The sequence below is a fragment of the Cnephaeus nilssonii genome (genome assembly GCF_951640355.1).
Source record: "Cnephaeus nilssonii genome assembly, chromosome: 9".
Taxonomy (NCBI): domain Eukaryota; kingdom Metazoa; phylum Chordata; class Mammalia; order Chiroptera; family Vespertilionidae; genus Cnephaeus; species Cnephaeus nilssonii.
Window position 1 is genome coordinate 82,084,912 of NC_137080.1, and position 23,190 is coordinate 82,108,101.

The 23,190-nt window shown below is 43.7% G+C and overlaps 1 protein-coding gene across 2 annotated transcripts in view; it reads left to right on the forward strand.

Moving 5' to 3' along the window:
* The window catches only part of RCAN2 (regulator of calcineurin 2), a 245,860-nt gene that overhangs the window by 213,037 nt on the left and 9,633 nt on the right, over window positions 1–23,190 (forward strand). For both annotated transcript variants that reach the window (XM_079781480.1, XM_079781481.1), the window contains exons 3-4: window positions 9,636–9,809; window positions 11,901–12,072. In XM_079781480.1, the coding sequence (XP_079637606.1) occupies window positions 9,636–9,809; window positions 11,901–12,072 (346 nt within the window). The remainder of the gene's footprint in view (window positions 1–9,635; window positions 9,810–11,900; window positions 12,073–23,190) is intronic.

Sequence of the window (23,190 nt, forward strand, 5' to 3'; positions counted from 1 at the left end):
ACCCCCAGTACATGGGGATGCTCCTCCCCATAGTCCCTGGGTGTTCAAAGACCCACTGGAAACTTACAAGGGCTCGAGTGTCCTGGGAGGCAGGCAGGGAGCATGTAGGCATACAGGTATTTTGCTTGTCACACCCAGATTCTGTAGCCCCTGGGCACTTGGTGGAGTTAGTGTGACCTACCAAAACAAGCCCTGGATTCAGGTGCTGGCAGGGTATCACCCATCCAAAGGGTGCGCATTCTGCACAGAGTTAGACCCCACAAGGGTCCTGGGCCCGCAGATTCCTTTCTTAGTCCATTCATCTGGCACCTACTGCCCCTTACTGAACACCCACAGGACAGGTTTCAAGCACCCCTCTAACTTGTTTCCCCTCTCAGTTCTCCACCTTAGGTATTTACAAATAGGTTCACGCGGGGCAGGGACAGAGCCACCTATGATTCCTGGGCTGAAACTTGGCAAATGCAAATTTCTTGGCTCTCATTCTGGTGATTCAAACACATAAGGAAGTGACTCTCATCAGGAAGAGTGATGTAAGCACTGGACTTATTTTAGCTGCTCTGAGAACATATGCTCCAGACTGCTTGGTATATCATATCGTAGGCTCAGTCTCTTAGTCACATTTCCTAAAAAGTGAATGAAGCGTCAGTTTCAGCGCCCTCATTTGCATGGGCCTCTACCAAAACCTGGCAGGGCCCTGGCGTGTGCTCATCCATTTTTATAAAATTTGCAAAAGTTAAACCTTGTGCCTAATTTTGTATGATGTTGCTTCAAGAAGGCGTCCCAAGTTGTCAAAGCTTCAGGCTCCACAGTACTTAGATGCGCCCCTGTTCAAAGAACTTTCCAGTTTACAGCCCCTGTACATTTTCTTAGTTTGGAGGGAGTTTTTTGGCAGCTATCAAAGGACTTTTCCAGTTCTAACTGTATAGATGATGGCTCAGTGGGATCAGAGAAATGGAGACTTCCTTAAGTAAAGAAGTTAAAATGTGCCCTTGCATAGCAATGTTATCCTGCCACAGTGAACTTAAGGGCCACCACTGGGAATGAAAAAAACAGAATCAAACACAGACCATGGAAATTGAGAGGCGTGAGTGGTGAAGCCATAAGGCTTTAGGACAAAGCGGGTCCTTCTGAGCCTGGGGTCAAGTTTGAGATCTGTCTCTCACAAGGACTCAGGGAAAAGAGTAATGACCTCTGTGCTTTTGCCAGTGAAGTATCTTTTTTTGGAGCCATTATGTATCATGAAGTCTGTCCACTTCTATTTTTTAATATATTTTTATTCATTTCAGAGAGGAAGGGAGAGGGATAGAGACAGAGAAATAGAAACATCAATGATGAAAGAGAAACATTAATTGGCTGCCTCCTGCACACCCTCTACTGGGGATTGAACCCACAACCTGGGCATGTGCCCTGACTGGGAACCGAATGGTGACCTCCTGGTTCATAGGTCGACACTCAACCACTGAGCCACACCAGCTGGGCTGTCCACTTCTTTTATCAGTAAAGAAGGGTTGAGACGCTGCTGTAAAAAAGAAAGAACTCTTACCATTTGCAACAGCATGGATGGACCTGGAGAGCATCATGCGAAGCGAAATAAGCCAGTCGGAGAAAGATAAATATTACATGATCTCACTCATTTATAGAATATAATGAACAATATAGACTGATGAACAAAAATAGATCCAGAGACATAGAAGCATTGAACAGACTGTCAAACCTCAGAAGGAAGGCAGAGGAGGGGAAGGGGGGGTAAGAGATCAACCAAAGGACTTGTATGCATGAATATGAGCATGACCAATGGACACAGACAATAGGGGGATGGGGACATGTGCTGGGGGGGGGGGGCGCGCGCGGGAGCGGGGGCGGGGGGAGGTCAATGGGGAAAAAGGAGACATATGTAAAACTTTCAACAATAAAGAATTTTTTTAAAGTTATAACAATATAAAAAATAAAACATAAATAATAAATAGAAATGCTTTCTAAAAACAAAAATAGAAAGGTTGGGAGCCTCCTTTTCCTGCTGATTTTTTTTATTTAGAAAATATCAAAACCACAACATACTAGTAATTTAAGACAAGTCTTCCTGGCCTGTGAAATCATAGGTTAAATCCAGATATAAACCCCCACATGCAGGCCTGGTTACTCCTTTCACATAAGGAGTCTGAATCCTGGGAGATGTACAGTAGCAGTCCTTTAGACGGCAGGCCTTCCTGGGGGGGCCGGTAAAATCCAGTGTGATCCTTAAGCTTGGATCTGCACATGACCTGGCGGCGGCATCCATCGAGAGGTGATAAACCTGAATGAATTGTTTCATTCTTTGGCAGTTTCTGGGAGGTGTTATCTGATGGATGAGAGCCTTACGATTTTGAGAGAAGCTGAATGTCTTATTAAGATAATTTATACCCAGAGGGATCGTGAGAGGAAATTGAAAAGTACATGAAGGCCCACAGCACCGTTAGGAATGAAGATAAAGACACCGCTGGACTTCTCCTGCAGTCTTCAACGGCAGCACCTTCTCTCAGATGGACAAGGAACGCTGATGTTCTTGCTTTTCAGACTTCTCATTTGTTTGCATACCCTCTATGATATTTATGTAGTATAACCCACTTGAGCTCACTAATTCTGGTTTTGCTAACTAGTTAGTTATATGACTTTGTAAAGGCCATTAACTTCTCTGGCTTTCAGTCGCTTCATATGCTACTCAAAGATGATGATAATTCCAACACGCCCTCAAAGGGCCTGTTCAGGAAAGTGATGATTCAGTGAGATAATATATTAGACGGTATTATTTATCTGCAGCCTGCCTGGTTTAGAGTTATATTGAAGATAATATTTTAAAATTCTACTATTCTATAAAATACTTGCACACCTCACCCTAGAATGACCCACCTGTCTACTTACTGCTCTCCTAGAAAACAAATGGCCTAATTGTATTGGTTGGCTCTATTCAAACTGTATCATTCCCAGACTTAGTTGGTCACTGGTGCTGCTTAACGGCCTGTATTAGTTCCCTAGGGCTGCTGGAACTGCGTGGCTTACTAGTAAAGTAGCAGGAGTATATTGTCTCTCTGTTCAGGAGGCTGGAAGATCAAAATCAAGGTGTCAGCAGGGCCATCCTGCTGTCTCCTCTTAGCTTCGGGCAGTTGCAGTCTGTGGCATTCCATGGCTGGTAGATGAATCACTGCAATCTCCCCCCCCCCCCCATCCCCCCCCCCCCCCCCCCCCGTCTTCATGTGAGGTTGTCTTTATGTCTCTATCTTACAAGGTGTCTTCTTAGAAGGATGTGAATGTCCCACGTCCCGCGTGGTTCAGGGTTCAGGCTCTGGAAAAGGGGCCACATGCAAATGAAAGAGTCGAGACAAGAAATCATAATTTGGAAATATTGGAGGACCAGACAGGAGCCCAACTCAAGAGGAAGGACTCCGCTTGGGCTCTGGCCTTGCCATCCTTTTATTCAATTTCGGATACACCTATAGCCCTTAGGCTGGCAATTTCCAGTAACAGGCAGACTATCTTATCAGTAAGGATTTACATGACTGTCTGGTAGGGAAGTTGCTTCAGCTACCATTGTCAGGACTAAACAGTGGGTGTACAGCCCTGACCTTTGCCAGAGCTCAAGGGTCACCAGCCTTCCGGGTTCCTTGTCCACACCTCTCTGCTAGTGAAGACAATGGGTGGCTTCCCGGAGAAGGACAACAGTCATATTGGATTAGCCCCTCCCCACCCCACACACATACTCCCAGCATGACCTCATCTTAACTAATCACATGTTCAATGACCCTATTAACAAATCAGGTCATATTCTGAGGTCCTAGGGACTCCAGCATATCTTTAGGGAGGGAAGTAATTCAACCTGTAACAGTCTTCAGATTCGTCCACAGTGACTCTCCTTACTTCTGACCACGACGGCTATTCTGCATATTCTTCAAGCTCCTCAAGCCGTGTCTCCCTTCAACTTCTCTGCTTTGAACAGTGGGCCTCACCTTCCACTTCCCTGCGACCAAAATAAAAAGCCATCTTAGTTCTGCTTATGCCATTGCCAAACTCATGCACCCTTACCTCGTCAGCTCTCTCACAGGAGGAAATGCCTACAGCTCTTGTTTCCACCATCTACCACCCTCCCGCTTTCCTGGCTCCTCTCTTCTTCAATTTCTTCAACCAGTAAGTGTCTCCCCATATTACTAAGAATCTTCTCGTGACTCTTATGTCCCACATAGTTATCATCTCAGTTCCTGCTTTGACCTTGCCAAACTCTCTTTCTCCATTTTCCCTGCCATATTCATTCCTCAATCTATAGCAATCTCTTTTACTCCACATCTGTTAAAATAGCTTTCAGTGGGATCACCTGTGGTCTCTCATTTGCCAAGACCAATCATCCTCATCCTATTAGCCTTTCACATCTTTCACTTGCTTTCATCATACTTCCCTGAATAACCGATCTCTTCTTTCTTAAGATTCTCACTAGTCCTCTTGTCTTCACCCCAGGGTGCAACCAAATTATTACTTTCTCTGATAATCTATTGCATAGCAGTTCTCAGAGGGTGGTCTGCAGACTTCCAGGAATTCCCAAGACCATTTCCTTTGAGGTCAAAACTATCTTCATAATAATACTAAAACAATTTCCTTCTCAACTGTGTTGACATTCACACCCCTGGTGCAAAAGCGACTGTGTTTAGGGTATGAATCAATGCAGTGGCATCAAACTGTATTGGTGGTATTTGTATTCTTCACAGCCACACACTCATGATTTAAATTTGAAAAAGGAAAATAAAAGTAAGAAGCAAAATACCAGTTTTTCATAAGAACTTCCTTGATGAAACAGTACAAATTAATTTTATTAACTCTACCCTTGAGCCTTTTTAGTAATCTGAATAACAATATGGAGGGTACACATAAAGCACTCTGTAGCAACCAAAACACAATGCTTGTCTTGAGGCAACAGTCTAAGCTGTCTGAAGCTGAATTGAGCAGGTATTTTTCTCATGGAACAAATTGTTGATTTGAAAAGATAACTAACAGACAACTTACAGTTATGCAGACCTTGATATTTGGCAGCCATTTTCTCAAAAATGAATGAGTGAGCATGTACTTCAAGAAAAATAACCAGCCCTAGCTGGTTTGGCTCAGTGGATAGAGCGTCAGCCTGCCGACTGAGGGTCCCGGGTTCGATTCCAGTCAAGAGCACATGCCTGGGTTGTGGGCTTGGTCCCCAGTGTGGGGCATGCAGGAGGCAACCAATCAATGATTCTCTCTCATTCTTGATGTTTCTATCTCTCTCTCCGTCTCCCTTCCTCTCTGAAATCAATAAAAATATATTTTTTTAAAAAGAAAAATAACCAACAGTGGTTGTTGCCAATGATAAAGAATAAACTTTCAAGCAAAAGCTAGAATTTTGGAAAATTTTTATCTGCCAGCATGAATCTGACAACTTTGGTAAGATAGGCAGTAATATTAATGAATGGCATTTTTGATATTGTGCAATGACAGGCGTTGACATTTGGAAAAGCTGCATAACTCGAGAACCAATATTTTCTAAATGACCAATGCACACTCTTACAGAACATGTGCAGGTAAAAAAATCTATTAAAGATGCAAAATGGATAAATGGATTTTAATATAATCAAAGAAAACAGATTCAACATTATACTACACGTTTTAATGATGTATCGAGGAAGAATATTCGAAATTCGTTGAAAGGCTATTAAAACCCTCCTCCCTTTTCCAACTGCATATTTGAGCTAAGCCAGCTTTTCTTCATACCCTGGAGACAAAGCAGCAGAGTGTTAACTGATCAAATACAGAGAAGCCGGCATGAGAGTCCAGGTATCTTCTATTAAGTTAGAAATTATAGAAATTTGCAAAAGGTAAAACAATGTCAATCTTCTTACTACCTTTTTCTTGTTTTGGAAAGGTAATTTTTTTATATAAAATATTATTTTAACATATAATGGATTTAGAAATAAACATTTCTTAATTTCTCAGTTTTAATTTCGAGTGTAATAAAAATTGATAGACGAAACACACATTTACAAAAGTCCTTTAAGGATCCCCCATAATTTTTAAGAGGATAGCAAGGTTCTGAGACCAAAGTTTGAGATCGCTGCTGTAGAACTTTATTTAAACTAGTGGCTACAAAGGAAACTAAGAAGGAAATGAGAAATGTATTGGGTTTGTGGAGTACCAGAGTGGAGGAAATTAGCAGCCAATGAACAGCAAAATATTGCTGTGTGCCTGGTGGGAACCTGAGCATTGAAACCACAGAAGGGCATGTGCTAGAAGGGCAGGTGGAGGACCCCTGTGCTGGCTTTGTTCTTGTCACTGTTTTGCCTAAGGGTCTGGCGGGTTCACTGTGCTAGATCTGCCTCTAATCAATTTGGTCTGGTATCATATTGCCTAAGCAAATGAAGTGTTTGTCTTGTTACTAATGGCAAAAAGTAGAGATGGCCAGCAAGTCCCTAATTCTTGGCCAGGTTTCACTCCTTCCCCCTGCCCTCCCTCGGCCGTTTGTCCCTACATATTCCCAAAAGACGTGTGCAGAAAAGACACGTCAAGGAAATGCTATTTGTTTATTTTTATCATTGTAGAGTGTGGGCCCCAGATGGTCAAATGAAAACCCTGGCCGCTGAGCTCTTTTGACTTGTGGGCCTAAGCCCCAGACAAGGGATGTCAAAGAGGTATCTGTCATTTGCCAACTCCGGCTTGATGGGAGTGGCTGCCTGAAAGCCTTTGGTGAGGAGCAATGGAGAAGGAAGTGCAATCATATTGACATCTGCCAAGGCCTCCCAACAGGGGCAGCACCTCGGCCATTGATTGTCACCCCTCCCTGAGCCCAGGGCCAGGACTCCTTGGTTCCTTTCTCCTAATCCAGCCAGGCCCTTGAGGCCAAACAGCTCAACAACTGAGATGTGAGGCATTGTGAAGAAATATAGAATGAAAAGCAGTGAGTTAGACTCGAAGGAAATGAACACCTGCTCCCACCCCCCATCTTATCTTAATCTTACTGTTGATGCTGAGACCTTGGGATGGGATAGGGAGGTGGAACTCCCAAACTGGAAATGGAAAAATAGAGCCACTGAGATGACCCAAGGATTTTACCCTAAAAAAGATGATTCTCTATGTTGCAATAAGTATTTTTAATCTCTTAATTCCTTCTATTTTTAAAAATTTCCCAAGTTAATCAAACCACCATCTATGATTTGAACAGTTGAGAAGACTGTTATCATTATGGAGCAGAAAGCAATGCATTCCCAGGATTTCTGTTCAGGAAAACACAGGATTATGGGAAAGATTCCTTAATGAGCCCCCTTGGGGTGGTAGTTCGGGCCTCAGGCCTGGGAGTTGGCTGATCCGAAGGCCTGAAAGATGAGAAAAAAAAAACTGCCAAGGAACAGACAAGAAAGAATGTTGTTTTGCTCTTGAAAGGGAAAGGGGAATAAGAACAGAGCCTGAAAAGGGGAAAAAGAACTCCTCAAATTCCATTCATATCATGAAACAAACAAACCAACAAAAAACATGCTTTGAGCGTTTTCTTTGGGGTTCTGGACTGAGTAGCTATGATATAAAGAGAGAGTGTGCAGATACAAGAATTAAAACTGGGGGGATTATAGATAGCCATGCCCTGGGCAATCTCAGAAATGAGCAACAGCATTTGAAAGGATCACAAACCAGAGACTTGAGGGTCTGAGACAAGTTCTTGGATGCCCAAGAAGTTCTTCTCTGACATGGCAACCTCAGAGTCAGTGATTTTACAATCCTACGTCACACTGTTGCTCTTCTTAGGTAAGGTCACACATGAGCCTTGGGTCAGTGTATTGCTATCCAGCTCTTGTTCTCATTAAAGCAGTTATCTCTTCCTTTCAATCTAGCAGTGTAATTTTCTCCATAGTTGAAAGCATCTCTATATTCAGGGTCACAAGGACTTAGACCAGTCATGGCTCTGCCACTAACTGGCCATGTGACCATGGGCAAGTCTTGATCTCTTCAGACCTCAGGGTCCTGATTGGTAAATTGATAGAGGTGGTGAGAGAAAAGTTGAGTTAATTATCCCTTAGGTCTATTTCAAATCAAAATTCATTGAATCTTACAGTATTAATCTTTCATGAATCTCTATTCCCACTTGTACTCACTCTTATGACAATATACCTTTTATTGTAGAAATAAAAGAATCAGAATTTTTAAAAAATATATTTTTATTGATTTCAGAGAGGAAGAGAAAGGGAGGGAAGAGGGAGGAAAGAGAGAGAGGGAGGGAAGGATGGGGGGGAGAGAGAGAGAGAGAGAGAGAGAGAGAGAGAGAGAGAGAGAGAGAGAAACATCAATGATGAGAGAGAATCATTATTCACCTGCCTCCTGTATGCCCCACACTGGTATAGAACCTGCAACCCGGCCATATGCCCTGACCAGGAATCGAACCATGACCTCCTGGTTCATAGTTTGATGCTCAACCACTGAACAACACTGGCTGGGCAAGAGTCTGGATTTTTTTTTTTTTAATAGAAGTTATTTCCTTAGTGTCAATTTCTCCATTAAGAACACTCACTAATGGAAAAACAGTAATTTAACAAGCACTGTTTTTGTTACTTATAATAAGGATATTTTTAAAGCTAAGAGGAGCCAGACAGAAGGCATTAATATGTAAATTTTTAGCTCTCTAAGTCTTTTCCTAATCATTTGGAATTCTCTTATTTGTATCTATGTCTGCCTCTCACATTAGATTGTTAGATCATTGTGAGTCGAAACAAAATGATACTCATTTCTGTATTCTCCTAGAGACCATGCATTTTACAAAGTGAGCATTTAATAGAGATTTGTTCAATTGAATTGAGAATTGCATTGAATCAAAAAACTTAAATGATTGCTTTATATTGTGATAGGCTTGTTATGCTGTGGGAATAAAATTATCCCAAAATCTCAGTGGTTTAGTGCAATAGAGGGCCTTTGTTTTCCTTGTCAAGGCAGTCACCTTCAGGATGGGGTGAGAGTAGGGAGAAAGATATTTGTGCTCCACACAGGCACTCAGGGACCCAGGCTGAGGCGATCTGCTGAGCACATGCCATCTTCAAGGAGAGAGACTGGAAATTTTCTCAAGAGCTTTTTTCCTGCCTTCTGCACACATATCATTGATCAGGACTAATCACATGGCACTAGGAGGGTTTGGGAAGTGTGGGCTACCATATCCTTAGGCAAGAAAAATGCCACCAAGATCAATAATCACTACCAATGTCTGCCACATGCTTTACTCAGTAGCTCTAATATTTTGGAGATGATGGACTTCTTTGAGAATCTTAGGGCAGCTCTGATCTCTCTTTCAAGGAAGAAACACAAGTGCACAGAAACTTACTAAATATTTTTGCATAATTTACAGGTTTTTCATGCGCTTTAAACCCCATTCACTTATATTCTTCGGATCCCTGGAGCCAGGTTATGGATCCTTTGACTGAATCCACAGGTGTGTTTAGCACCTGGTAACAGACCGACAGATGAAAAACAAAAACAAAAACAAAATCATGACCAGCGTGATCTGTTTTAATTTTATGTTGGGAACAGCCTGTTCATTTACTAGCTATTTGTTTTTGTCAGATCAGGCATCATTGAAGATACATGACCAATGGATGTTCCTCTGTGTTTGTTTTGGTCAGGAAAAATTTGAGGGTCTGTTCCGGACTTATGATGACTGCGTGACGTTCCAGCTATTTAAGAGTTTCCGACGTGTCCGAATAAACTTCAGCAATCCCAAATCTGCAGCCCGAGCCAGGATAGAGCTTCATGAAACCCAGTTCAGAGGGAAAAAATTAAAACTCTACTTTGCACAGGTAATTCTTACCAAAGGTAACCCTTTTGCCTTACATTATTGTTTGCCTTTTTCAAAATGTAAATGGAGCTCTTTTCTACTGTCACCTTGGTTTGTGGTCTCTACTTAGTCCACTGAGAAATAAACCTACGTCACAGGGACAGCATAGAGGTTGAGAAGCGGGCTGAGGATTGACAGCCTGGGCTTTAACCTGCATAAGTTACATAACCTGATTGGGTGTCCGTTTCCTCAGCTATAAGTGGAGGTGATGATATACACCCATACTATTGTTATAGAATTAAATGAATTATTGAATAAAGAAGTGCCTAAAATTTGGTAAATGCATAATAAATGCCAACTAATAGTTGTAAAGAATGCTCTAATCACAACTACTCCTAACATTCCTGGCAAGATTATATTTAAAACTTAAATTAGATGACTGTTTTAGTGGACTATATACCTTTTCAGTGATTCACATTCATAATAAAAGTTTACAAACATATGGAAATTAATTTTGTGTTTTATTTAATCCAAAAGTAAATTCTGACTATTCCAAAATTAGATGGGTAATTCTTGGCAATGCACACAGTGTCCTCACAATACAAAATCAATACCCATAATGTTCCATCAGTAGATAATCTTGATCCATCTCTTATTGGTCAGTAAACATTGTTTCCAACATTGGACTCTACAAAGATGGTACCATGAAAAGAACATACTTAGCTTCTTTTTCAGAACTGAAGAGTATTCCGTTTTATGTATATGCCACATTTTCTTTCTCCGTTCATCTGTCAAAGGACATTTAGGTTGTTTCCATATCTTGGCTAATGTGAATAGTGTGGCAATCAACATAATTTCTTTTCAAGAGCCTGATTTTAATTCTTTTGGATAAATACCCAGAAGTAGAATTTCTGGATCATATTGTTGTTCTATTTTTAATTTTTTGAGAAACCACCAACAGTGTATAAAGATTTCTTTCTAATACTTGTTGTCTTTTGTGTTTTTAAAATAGCCAGTTAGAAAATTGTTAAGAGGTTAGATCTCATGTTAAGTGTTCTTACCACAATAAAATACAATAAAAACTAAAAAAGAAAAAGAACTTAGAGTTTGGCCTCATACTCATGCTCAAATCCCACACTGCTAATAACATGTATGACTTGTGGAAACCTTGCTTTCTCCATATATTAAAACCCCAGTTGTTTCTTCAAAAAATTAAACATACAGTTACCATCTGACCCAGCAATTCCTCTGCTAGGTATATATAGAAAAATATTGAAAATTGGTCTCAAACAAATACATGTATACATATTTTATAGCAGCATTAGCCAAAAAGTAGAAACAACCCAAATGTGCATCATTAAGTGAACAGGTAAACAAATTGTGGTCTATTCATTCAGTGGAATATTATTCAACCATAAAAATGAATGAGATAGTGATACATGCTACAACATGGATGAACTTTTAAAACATTATGCTTAATGAAAGAAGCCAGACACAAAATGTCACATATTCTATGATTCCATTTATACGTACTTTCAGAATAGGTAAAGCCACAGAGGTAGAAATCATATTGGTGCTTGCCACGCTCTGACTGGAGACAGAAATGGTAGCAACTGTTTAATGGGTATAGGTTTTCCTCCGTGGTGATGAAGATTTTTTTCGAGAGATAGAAGTGGTGGTTGCAAACATTGGGAATATACTGAATGCCACTGAATCGTTTACTCCAAAATGGTTAATTTCATACTATGTGAGTTTCACCTCAATTAAAAGAAAGAAAAAGGAAGAAGGAAAGAGGCAAGGGAAGGAGGGGGAGGGGTGGATGTGGGGACCAGCTTCGTTATCATCATCTGGGACCATGTTAGCAATGAAATTCTTGGGCCCCACCCAGATTTACTGAGTCAGAAACTCCAGGACTCCGAAATGCATATTTCAGTAAGCTTTCCAGGTAATTCTGATGCACAGTAAAGGTTGAGCTCCACTGTTTTAAGGGTGAAATAAGATGATTGAGCACATGGTGTGTGGTAAGGAGTAATTATTAAGCTAAAAGTGAGGCCAATGTGGCACCTCTGAGCCATACTGAATCATGTGTCTTCATTTCTACTCTGTTTGAAAGGTTCAGACTCCAGAAACAGACGGAGACAAACTGCATTTGGCTCCACCACAGCCCGCCAAACAGTTTCTCATCTCACCCCCTGCATCTCCTCCCGTTGGCTGGCAGCCCATCAGCGATGCCACACCAGTCCTCAACTATGACCTCCTCTACGCCGTGGCCAAACTTGGACCAGGTGAGCTCTGTGGGCCTTTTAAAAATATACATGTGTCAGCAACCTGGGAAGGCTAAACGAGGTGAACCATCGTGAGATCCTGAGCCCATGGTCACATCTGCATTCCGAATGGATGTATTGTTCTGTGTGGACAGTGAGAGGGATGATGGATGATGGATAAGGATGAAGCATCAGGCTGTCTAGCTGTTTAAGGGCAACTCAGGAACCAGTTCTAAAATGTCTACGTGACTTCTTGATTGCAATGCAGATAGGTTAAGATTGGAAAAAGCTACTAATTCTTATGGAATTATGAAGTTATTTCTTCAGAACAAGCAACATGAGCTCTAGCACCTGGCATGCAGCTTCTCTGCTGTGCAGCCCTTTTTATTGCTGTCACAGGTGTGGCAGGAACCCTCAGTGACAAGACAGTTGCCTGCCAAAGCAGAGCTTCCAAGTCAAGAAGTTGGTCACAATAGCCTCAAACTTTAGAAACATCTTATGGCCACTTTGTTCCAATGTTAGTATATGTTTCTTGGATTCACTCATTTTCACTGCAGTATTGCATTCCGTGGGGTGAATAGACCATCGCATTTTATGCATCCATTCTCTGGTTGATGGACATTACAGTTGAATCTACAATTAACATTCTTGTACATATCTCCTATCCACTCTTCTGAAAGTTTCCTTATGTTTTATACCTAGAAGTAATATTGTCTTCAATTTCAGCAGATACTGCCATCTTGCACTTCAAAGTGTGTTTCCTGTATTATAGCAGGAGAGGAAATGGTGGAGGGGCTGCCACCAGGTGGTAGCCGAGGTTTTAGGCACTATGGATCCCAAGGGAAGCAATGGCCATTGTGTTTGCTCCATTTACTGGTAGTTCTCCCAGTGGGATAGGGGGCTTTCAAAATATAACCCCAAAGCCCTTGACAGCACCCCAAGATATTCTAAATTCATTGATTTGGATCAAGTCCAAGTATTAGTATTTTTTAAAAGTTTCCAGGTGATTCTGATGTGTAGATGAGTTCAAGCACCACTGGTAGCCAAATGCCAAATGTCAGGGATGGTAAATTTATAAGTTCTTACCAGCATTCCTTAGTGTGGTCAAGAAAACATTTGGACCAGAGTCACTCACCCCAGAAATCTGCAGGTCTAATCATCACACATACACTGAGTTTTGAGAAACCTGGGTACTAGAGCGACCTGCTGTCCTGTTGTGCCCAGGACTGAGGGGTCCCTGGGAACTTTCAGTGCTGAAACCAGAAAATTCCCACGCAGAGCAGGAAGAGCGGGTCACCCACAGGATCCTCAGGCTAGGATGTGGCTAATTTGATTAATAAGCGCTCCCTGCAAGAGAATTGCTTCCTGTCCCATGTGTGGCCTGAAATTCATGGGGCTCTCAGAGCAAGCCTCTTGGGAGTTTCTTTGAAATCACCATCAAGTCACTCCGCTCCTGGAGCCTTTAATGTGGCCATCGGTTTCCCTCAGAGAGGCGCTGTGAGATGCCGTAGGTGTCTGAGACGGGCTGATGAAAGAAGTGGTGTAATAATCAGGGAGGTATCTATGAAATGGGATTTCCTGGGAAGTCTAGTTCACATACAGACTTTCCGCATACAGAACCCTGAGATCACGCGTTCCCCATCCAAAGAAAGGCCCGTCTGTCATCTATGTAATGTCAAGTGTAGACATTGAGTCTGCTCAGGTCAAGCCTCGTGGAGCCACTTCTCACAGCAATTCAGGACACTGCCGAGGCAGGCAAGCACACCCCCAAAATGGACCGATCAGAGCCGAGGTCCTTGCAGCTGCCTGTGTGACCCGGGCACAGATTTTGACAAGAACACATTTGAACACTTTGTGCGGTTGATTTGAATGTCAACACACGGAGGTCTTCATAGAATCACTGAGGTCTTGGCTAGAGGATGTAGGAATCACCCGGCCAACTTGCATTTCACAGGAGGGACCCAGAGGCCCAGAGAGGGGGAGAAATGACTTGCCAATGACAGGGCTTCCACCGCAGGGCTCTTCCCGTGTCTCTCTTTGCAAAGGAGGCCCAGGCCAAGTCCCACATCCTTTAAAAATATATATATATATATATATATATATATATATATATATATATATATATATATAGACTTTTAGAGACAGAAGAGGGAGAAACATCAATCAGGTGTCCCCTGCATGCCCTCTACTGGGGATGGAGCCCAAAACCCTGGCATGTGCACTGGTGACCTTTGGTACATGGGATGACACTCAACCAACTGAACCCCACCAGCCAGGCCTCAAGTCAGACTTTCTGACCAGCAGACCCCAGGGGCGTCTTGTCCACTCACTTGGAGCTGGTATTTCAATAAATCAAATCATTGTTCATCCAGCACAAGAGAGAAATTCATATGCAGTTCATGTTCACAAAGCCTGATGCAAAGACAAGATCAGGGTGAGTCTCAGGCGCCCTCATGGCTAACGGAGCTGAGTCCAGGTCTGGAGGGCACTCCCTGGGACCAGTGTGATGGAGGCAGAAGGGACGGGTGGAGAGGGGATTCCACCTCAGAAGGGCTATCCCCAGAGCCTGGCACGGAGGAGGCAGGAGGAAGAATAAAATGGTCTTAAAGATGCCCCCAGTTTGGCTTGGTAGATAGAGCGTCGGCCTGTGGACTGAAGGGTCCCAGGTTCGATTACGGTCAAGGGCACATGCCCAGCTTGTGGGCTCGATCCCCAGTGGGGGGCGTGTGGGAGGCAGCCAATCCGTGATTCTCTCTCATCATTGATGTTTCTATCTCTCTCTCTCCCTCTTCCTTTCTCTCTGAAATCAATAAAAATATATTTAAAAAAATAAAAAATAAATAAAATGGTCTTAAAGAGATAGAAGAAAAAAGGAGGTCCTTTCTAAAGTTGTGAATAACTTATCAACAATGTTACAAATGCATTAATTGTGCTGCTAACTGATGAGCCTCACCTTTCCTTACCCAGCTGAGCGTATGTACTGTCTACCTTCTAACGTGCCCTGCTGTGCAGTGAGCAGAGATAGGAAGGATTGCTATCCCCACCATATAGATCAGAACGCTGAGCTGCAGAAAGGTGAACTTACTCACCGAGGTGACACAGCTGGGTGGTGGCAGAGGCTAATGTCAAACTCAGCTCTTCTCACTCCCCTGGGATCTGGCCAAGTGGAGAGTGAGAAGAGCTGAGTTTGACATTAGCCTCTGCCACCAACCAGCTGTGTCACCTCGGTGAGTAAGTTCACCTTTCTGCAGCTCAGCCAGTGGCTGCCTCGAGGGACTTTAGGCCTACTCTGCTCTGACACAGGCAAAACGTTTATCCTGACCCTGAGTTGACAGGCATCTGTAACACCACTGCCACTTCCAGAAAGCCTACCCCAGGGCCTGGTACGTGTGCAAATGAAGCCCTGTGCACTACGTGTGCAAGAGCAAACCTGGCGGGCCTCCTGCTTTCTAAGGATGACTGATCCTGTGTGCCACGGAACAGCTGTAATTGGGATGTATTCCCTGGGATAGCTTTCTCTCCTTGGCAGCAATCTAAGGCTATTTATTTTTATTTAGTTTCCATTTCTCCTTTTCCTGTGTCCTTGAAGCTCCTTCACCCCACACAGATGAATGATTTGTGTCCAGCAATGGAGTTGAAAACATCACAGAGTTCTGTTAGAGGCCTGGGCCTCTGGCAGCTGTTTTAGCTGCAATGATGAGAGAGCAGGGCATCCTCCCCACCCACATCTCTGCTGTCCCCTCCCCTGTGAGGGGCCAACGAGAGGACTTGCTCCTTCAGTCTCCTCATGTCACTTTGCACAAATGCTCACTTCTCTTTATGGTAATTTTCCATTATTTCACTTACTGCGTTTCCTACTTTTTGAGGGGAAAATGTCTGTTTTACTCATTTTGATATCCCTGGCGCCTGATGGCACCTTGCACACAGTAGGTGCTCAATAAATATAGAATGAGTGAATAGACAGAGCGATTAGCCTGCCTAGAGATAATTTCTTCACTGGCAAAGTGTTGCTTCCTTCCGGCTATAGCCAAACTGAGCCAGGCAAGCACTAAATTAATGTTTTCTTCAACGAGAGGACTTCTAGCATTTCCATTTTTAAAAAAAAAAATGATTTAGTAAAATTCATTTTTAATCCTTTGGCAGAATCATTTCAGTAACAAATTATAACTCACTCCATGTTAAGGGATGGCTACCTCTGTTCCAGGAATGCAGAAACAAATTAGAATGAGAGCAGAGAAAAGCAACTCAAATGATCGAAGGAGTCGAGTTTTGCTTCTGCCTCGGAGGAATGACTAATAGTGCTAAATTGGGAGGGCTGACGAAAAGTAAGTCTGAAGACAGAGCATCCTGGGGCTGGGATCCAGGGCTAGACAGTACTCCCGCTCCGGATCACTTCAGCAAACCGGCTGGCTTGTGGGAGCTGTGACTTGTCAGGCTGCCCAAGGCAGGCACTGACGTGCATTAGTAAGACCCTTTCTTGGAGGACAAAAGTAAGGATGAGGACACAGGACTCGGCTCAGACAAGCAGGGGCAAGACTGCGCCCCTATTCTTTAAGGAAGGAACTCTGGCGACCCTGGTCCAGAATTTCCTGGAACTGTTGTAGGCAGCTGAGATGGCACCAGACTTGAGACCGTGGGGTCAGACTGGACCTGGGTTCAGCCACCTTGGTACTTGATTTCTGGCTAAGAAAGAATTCAGAGCCAAGACTCAATCTATGAGAGAATATTTATTTATAAAATCACAGAGGTAGAAGTAACTGATAGAAGAAATGGATTTAGGAAACAAGTATAAAGGCCAAGGAAGTGAGGAAGTGCAGGGAGAGAGGGAGAAGGGAAAGGCTCCGTGTGCCCCGGGGAGGGAGAGCGCTCTGGGTCCTCAGTCCTAAGGGTATTCAGGGTGGCGATTTTAAGGGCGGTCCCAGGGGAAGATCTCACTAGAATATTCAGCAGCTTTGCAGGTGTGTCCTTTCGGGGTCTAGGTCTCCACGGATTGATTGGTCGGCACCAGGGCAGAGGGTCATTATACAGCGTAGCTGATCCTGAGGTCCGCTGTGGGGTCACTTACCCGGTTTTGTTGCTTTTCTGGGTCTGGAGCTGAGATATAACTGAGGCTCTTGAAACAAGTATGGAGAGAACAGTGCAGTTTCCAAGGGGTCCTTATCCACCCACCCAAACCTGTGGGTGCCTTTGAAATCCTTAACAGAACGTTACAACGTGAGACCAGGGCCACCTAGCACTGAAGAGGCATCTGAGTTCTGTTTATCACAGAGAGGGCAAGTTTGCATTCTGGGAAATATAAGAACACAGTTTGAAACATTCTTAACCAGTGTCCCCATGACTGCATGTTCTGTTTTTGATCCAGGAAGTAAATAAACATAGAGGAATTAGGGGGGGGGGGGGGATTAAATAGCAACAATGACTAAAACGTCTATAGAGGGCTTGCTGGGTGTCAGGCACTGTTCTAAACACATTGCTAGATTATTGCATGTAATGCTCACTGCAACTCTATGAGGCAAGCATTGTTATTTTCCTCATTTATTCAGCTGGGGAATGTGAGGCACAGAGTGGTTGAGTAACTTGCCCGAGGCTGCACAGCTGGTAGGTTAAAACATGTTCCTCTGCCACTGGCAAGCAGCAGAAAGGATTGATCAAGCCACTGCCCTGGCCCTGGAGAGTAAACAGTTTGAGAAACCAGAGAGATCTCTTGAAGAGTAAAATTAATTTCTCCAGAAGAAAGTCAAGATTATTGCCAAAGGAAATTTAAAAAATACAAAACAGCTTACACACTTGGTTCCTTCACATTTCAGTGCTCTGCTTACTGCCCGCCCCCCTTAAAATACACCCACTGCACCAGCTGGCTGTTTCCATCTCTTGTCCAGAGGGACACGGGGATCAGAATTTGCCTTCCTCTGCTCTGTTGAAAGGACAGCCATCACCTCTATAAAACGGAAGCTTTCTGCATTGATATTAGCCCCCTGGTGAATGTAGAGAAGCCGGTCATTTAACAATGACCTGGGCAAAATAAGATGGGCTTTGACCAGCGGGAGAGTGGATCGAATCCTTATTTTGGTTTATTGTCTAATACCCATTGTTCCTGACTCCAGAGAGAGTCTAGTGCTGTGTTCTTTTTGAATGTAAAACAAAATAGGGAAAACAGAAACCCCGCCCAGCGAAAGAAGCTTATCTATGCCAATCAGCAAAAATAGCAAAATAGAGCTGTGGCTGCAGCGAGCGGGTGGTAGATGGGGGGAGGTGGGATGTGAAATGCCAGCCCTTGTTCTGCTCTCTAGGATGGCTCCCGAAGGTCACATCCATTGTCACTGGAAATGCCTGGGGAAGAGATATGAAAAGTCATTGTCTGTTCCCTTTTTTCCGCCTGCTATTTTTAGCTCTTGTTAGAGAGATCAATTTTAGTTAACTGCAGAGGAAGGCTTAATATGGTGCTCGAGTTTCAAATCGAGTACATCTGCTATATTTAGATTTTGTTCCAAATTCCTCTCCATCAAAACATGCCATAGTAAAGCAAATTTGCCGGTTTGCTGCTTGGTATATATTGTTTCCTCCAAAATGGAAAATATATTCCAGTCATTCATGTAACTTATAAGGAAGAAAAATTTTCTATCCCAAGCTCATCGATTCAAAGGGAGAGAAAATTCCGTTTTGAAAATATACACGAACACCCCTGTTGTGGGTGCATCTGGTGTAACTGTTATAGAAGCCTCAGTTCTTGGTAAACGTTTGCTAGTTTCTGATCACCGGCATGAAAAGCAAATAAAACAGCCAGTCTCCAGGGTTCCAGTCAGTGCAGTCTCTTTGGGTCACTCCCCGCTCAAGGGACATAGATTTCTGATCCTGGAATACATGCTTGTCATTTTCCTTTTGAAGAATTTTCCCTGGAAAAAATTATAAAGGAGGTTTTCGTCTCAGTTTATATTACACAATCATTTTCAATCCATGTTGAGTAGCAATATACACTGAGTGGCCAGATTATTATGATCTCTGAATGCATAATAATCTGGCCACTCAGTGTATATATATATTAGAGGCCTGGTGCATGAATTCGTGCATGGGTGGAGTCTGGCCAGCCTGGCCAGGGGGAGGGGACATGGGCGGTTGGCCGGCCTGCCGGCTGGTCGAACTCCTAGTCGAGGGGACATTTTGCATATTAGCCTTTTATTATATAGGATATACACTGAGTGGCCAGATTATTATGAGTTCAGAGGTCATAATAATCTGGCCATTCAGTGTAAAATACTTCCTTTTGTTTTATTTCACATTGTAGAAAAAAATAGAAAAGACACATGACCAAAATTCCAAAGCACTTGCACCTCCCATAGCCACACCCGTGATATGGGGGAAGGTAGAACAGGGTGGACACCTCAGGACTCTCTGACGGAGCACACCCCGAGCTCAGAGCAGCAGCTTTCTTCTCTTAGGTTGGCTACTTTCTCGCCCCTGTGGACAGGCGCACCTCACAGACGTCACAGGGCCCCTTGTCTCCGCTCAACCCTGGCCTTCCTGCTTCCTCTCCCTCTATGGTTTCCTCAGTCTTTCTCCCCTTACCCTCCTCCTAGGGCTCCACCGCTTTGTCCCAACCACTAATTCAGGTCTTCGGTCGATCGCTTGGCTCCATGAAGTACTTCAGATCCTAAGTAACACAAGTGGGAATGAAGACAAATGGCCGCCCTAATCCAGTCTTAGAGGGAAACTCCCAGAAGATCAGCAAACTTTCCTTCGTTGAAAGAGAGCACCACCATTAGCCCTGGCTGCTGTGGCTCAGTGGCAGAGTGCCGGCAGCAGTGTGGGTTCCATTCCTGGTCCAGAGCAAAATAAGACAAAAGCTGGAGGTTCCATCCCTGGCCCCACTCTCACATTAATGTTTTTCTCTCTCTCTTTCTCTCCCCTCCCCCCACCTTCCACTCTCTCTAAAAATCAATGGGAAAAATATCCTCTGGTGAGGATTAATAAACAAAAAGAAAGAAAGCACCACTTCTAACAAAACCACAGAAGTACTCTCCCCACCCTCACCCCCACCCCACCCCTGTCTTCATCTTACAAAGAACCCCTTCTGTTTTCCTGCTTTCGTGTGGGGCAGGCCTGAGGATGTGGGATAAGGAGAAAGGCGCCGGTCATTCATGTCAATAATGTTTTCTTATTATTGGAAAATAGGTCACTAGACCTACTGAGGCAGGGAAGTCAGTGGTGTGCCATATCCCACCTCATTCCTAAACATCGGAGCCAGTATGGTGATCATGCGTTGACTTCCGCAGACCTCAATTGGAATCCTGGCGACCTTGAACTATTTACTTCACCCCTCTGGGTCGTTTTTTAATGCTCATTACTTGACAACTTGCCAGGTCATCTTAAAGATGGAACAATTAATATACATAAAGCACTTAGTCCGGGGGCTGGCACATAGAACCAATCACATTCATGGCTCTGAGCAGTAATGTTTAGCCGGGTGTCCTCCGAGAGATGTCTCCTCTGCCGATAGATGGATGAAGGGAAGCACTTGGAATAGTGTCACCAGCCAGAAAGAACCGTGTGCCGGTGGTAATGACTGTTACTTAATGGGGCCTGTTCTCTGAACTGTCAGTGAAATATTTGGGTTGGTCTGTGCTTTGCTTCATACTCTTTGCACCAGGCGCAGAGGGGGTTCTTCCACAGAAACAGCAGCTGAGAAAAGGAAAGGGAGAGAGTTGTGATTGATCCACCCTCAAGTCTATCCATAACATCTTTCTCCAGGCCCTGTTAAAGTCAAATATGGGCTCATGGAAACACAAAGGAATCGGAGGGGAAAATTTGCAAAGGACTTTGCTCCCTGGAATGTTCCTTTCTCCCTGCAACATTTCTTTTAATCCTAAATCCCTCTTTCTACATCTACTTAGAAAAGGCCTACTCTTGCACAAATTCCGTGCATTGGGCCCCTAGTATATGTATAAAGAGTAAAATCAGATTGTTGTGAGCATCAAGTGATGTAACCCATCTACATCCACATGTCCAGCCCTGGACTCAGTTCTTCCTTCACTCTCAGATTGAGGTTGTGAACAGGCAGCTATCAAATAGCTGTGATTTTAAGTTTCCACTAAGTCCCTCTGCCCTGGAATACCTCCTCCTTTTTTTCCTCCCTGTAGCTATAAATGAAGCTCCAACAAAAAGAGAGGTATTTCTCTTGCTTTTGGATGATGATTAAAACTCAGGATATGAATTTGAAAGTTTGAATCCAGACTCTACTTTTGAGTACCTATTTGACCTTAAGAAGCTTTCTTAACCTCTCTGTGCCTCAGCTTCCTCAAGAGTAAAGTCAGCCCTGCTGATGTGGCTCAGTGGTTGAACATCAACCTATGAACCAGTTAGTCACTGTTGGATTCACAATCAGGGCGCATGCCCGGGTTGCTGGCCCGAACCCCAGTATGGGGCGTGCAAGAGGCAGCTGATCAATGATTCTCTCTCAACATTGTTTTTAACTTTATCTTCCTCTCTGAAATATATATATTAAAAGAGTATGCCTGGCTGGCATGGCTCAGTGGGTAAGTGTCAACCTATGAACCAGGAGGTCACAGTTCGATTCCACATGCCTGGGTTGTGGGCTCAATCCCTAGTGTGAGGCATGCAGGAGGCAGCCGATCAATGATGCTCTCATATCACTGATGTTTCTATATTTCTCTCCCTCTCCCTTCCTGTCTGAAATACATATATAAATACATACATACATATATATATTTATATATATATATGTGTGTGTGTGTGTGTGTGTGTGTGTGTGTGTGTGTGTAAAATAAAAACATAATATGCTAATTAGACTGAACAACCTTCCAGGCTGTAAGGGAAGCTCAGGTCCCGGGTGCCAGAGAGAAGCCGGTGCTGGCAGCTGGGGGAAGGAAGGCCTACTCTTGCACAAATTCCGTGCATTGGGCCCCTAGTATATGTATAAAGAGTAAAATCAGATTGTTGTGAGCATCAAGTGATGTAACCCATCTACATCCACATGTCCAGCCCTGGACTTAGTTCTCCCTTTTATTGTCACTTGGTTTTCAAACTGGATCCTAGTCTCCTATTAAAATCTAAGTGCCTATTGTAAGCTCTTCAACTCGGTGTTTCTAACTGTGATATTTTGTAACTGACAGCCCTACACATTGCAATACATTTAGCATCTTTGGGCATCACCTGCTAAATGCCAGTATCCATACCCTATGACAAAAAAAATAAATCCCCATCACTGCCCTGGCTGGTTTCTCAGTGGTTAGAGTGTCAGCCCATAGACCCAAGAGTCTTGGGTTTGATTCCTGGTCAAGGGCATGTATCTCAGTGGTGGTTCAATCTCCGGTCCCTGTTGGGTGCAAATGTTCCTCTCTCTCTCTCTCTCTCTCTCTCTCTCTCTCTCTCTCTCTCTCATCTATCTATCGCTCCCCCCCACACACACACACCCTCCTCCTTCCCTTCCACTATATCTAAAAATCAATGGAAAATTTTCCTTGGGTGAAGATTAAAAAAAAATCCCCACCACTTTTTCAGATACCACTGGGAGTGTTTGAGAACCACACTAATTACACTTCAGGAGTATTTATCAGGTGGTTGTCAAATGTGACAGAGACATAGAGGCAAAGACTGCCTAGTAAGGAGCCTGAGGGACCAGTGTGGAGCAGACAGAAGAGGAAAAAAGAAGGAGGCAGTAGAGAGAAGTGTCACTGCTCCCTTCCACCCCTCCCTACCACCCCCCCCCCCCCACACACACACACACACTCTCTCTCTCTCTTTCTTTCCTTCCCTTTGGAAAAATAGGGGGAGACAAGACTGCAAGTAGATAACTTAAAAATACTGTTAAATAGCATATCTGGATGGGAGGAGGGTGCAGCTTTGGAAAACTTTTGGGGGAAATGTTTTTCCCTATAACTCAGTCCTTCTCTTGAGGAACACTAGGCCCCAGACAAACCAGCATTATCCCTGCCAGGATTGAGAGAAGATTCAATATCAAGGCAGGCAAATAGGGGCCGATGCCGGGGTAGAGGGAAGAAAGAGCAAGTGCTCCTCCCACCTCCCCTTCCCTGCTCCTGGCTTGTCACTCTCCTTCGCACCTCCCCCAGTTTTCTGAAAGCTGGATCAGTACCAGGTACGTCTTCTCTGCAGGTGACAGGGAGC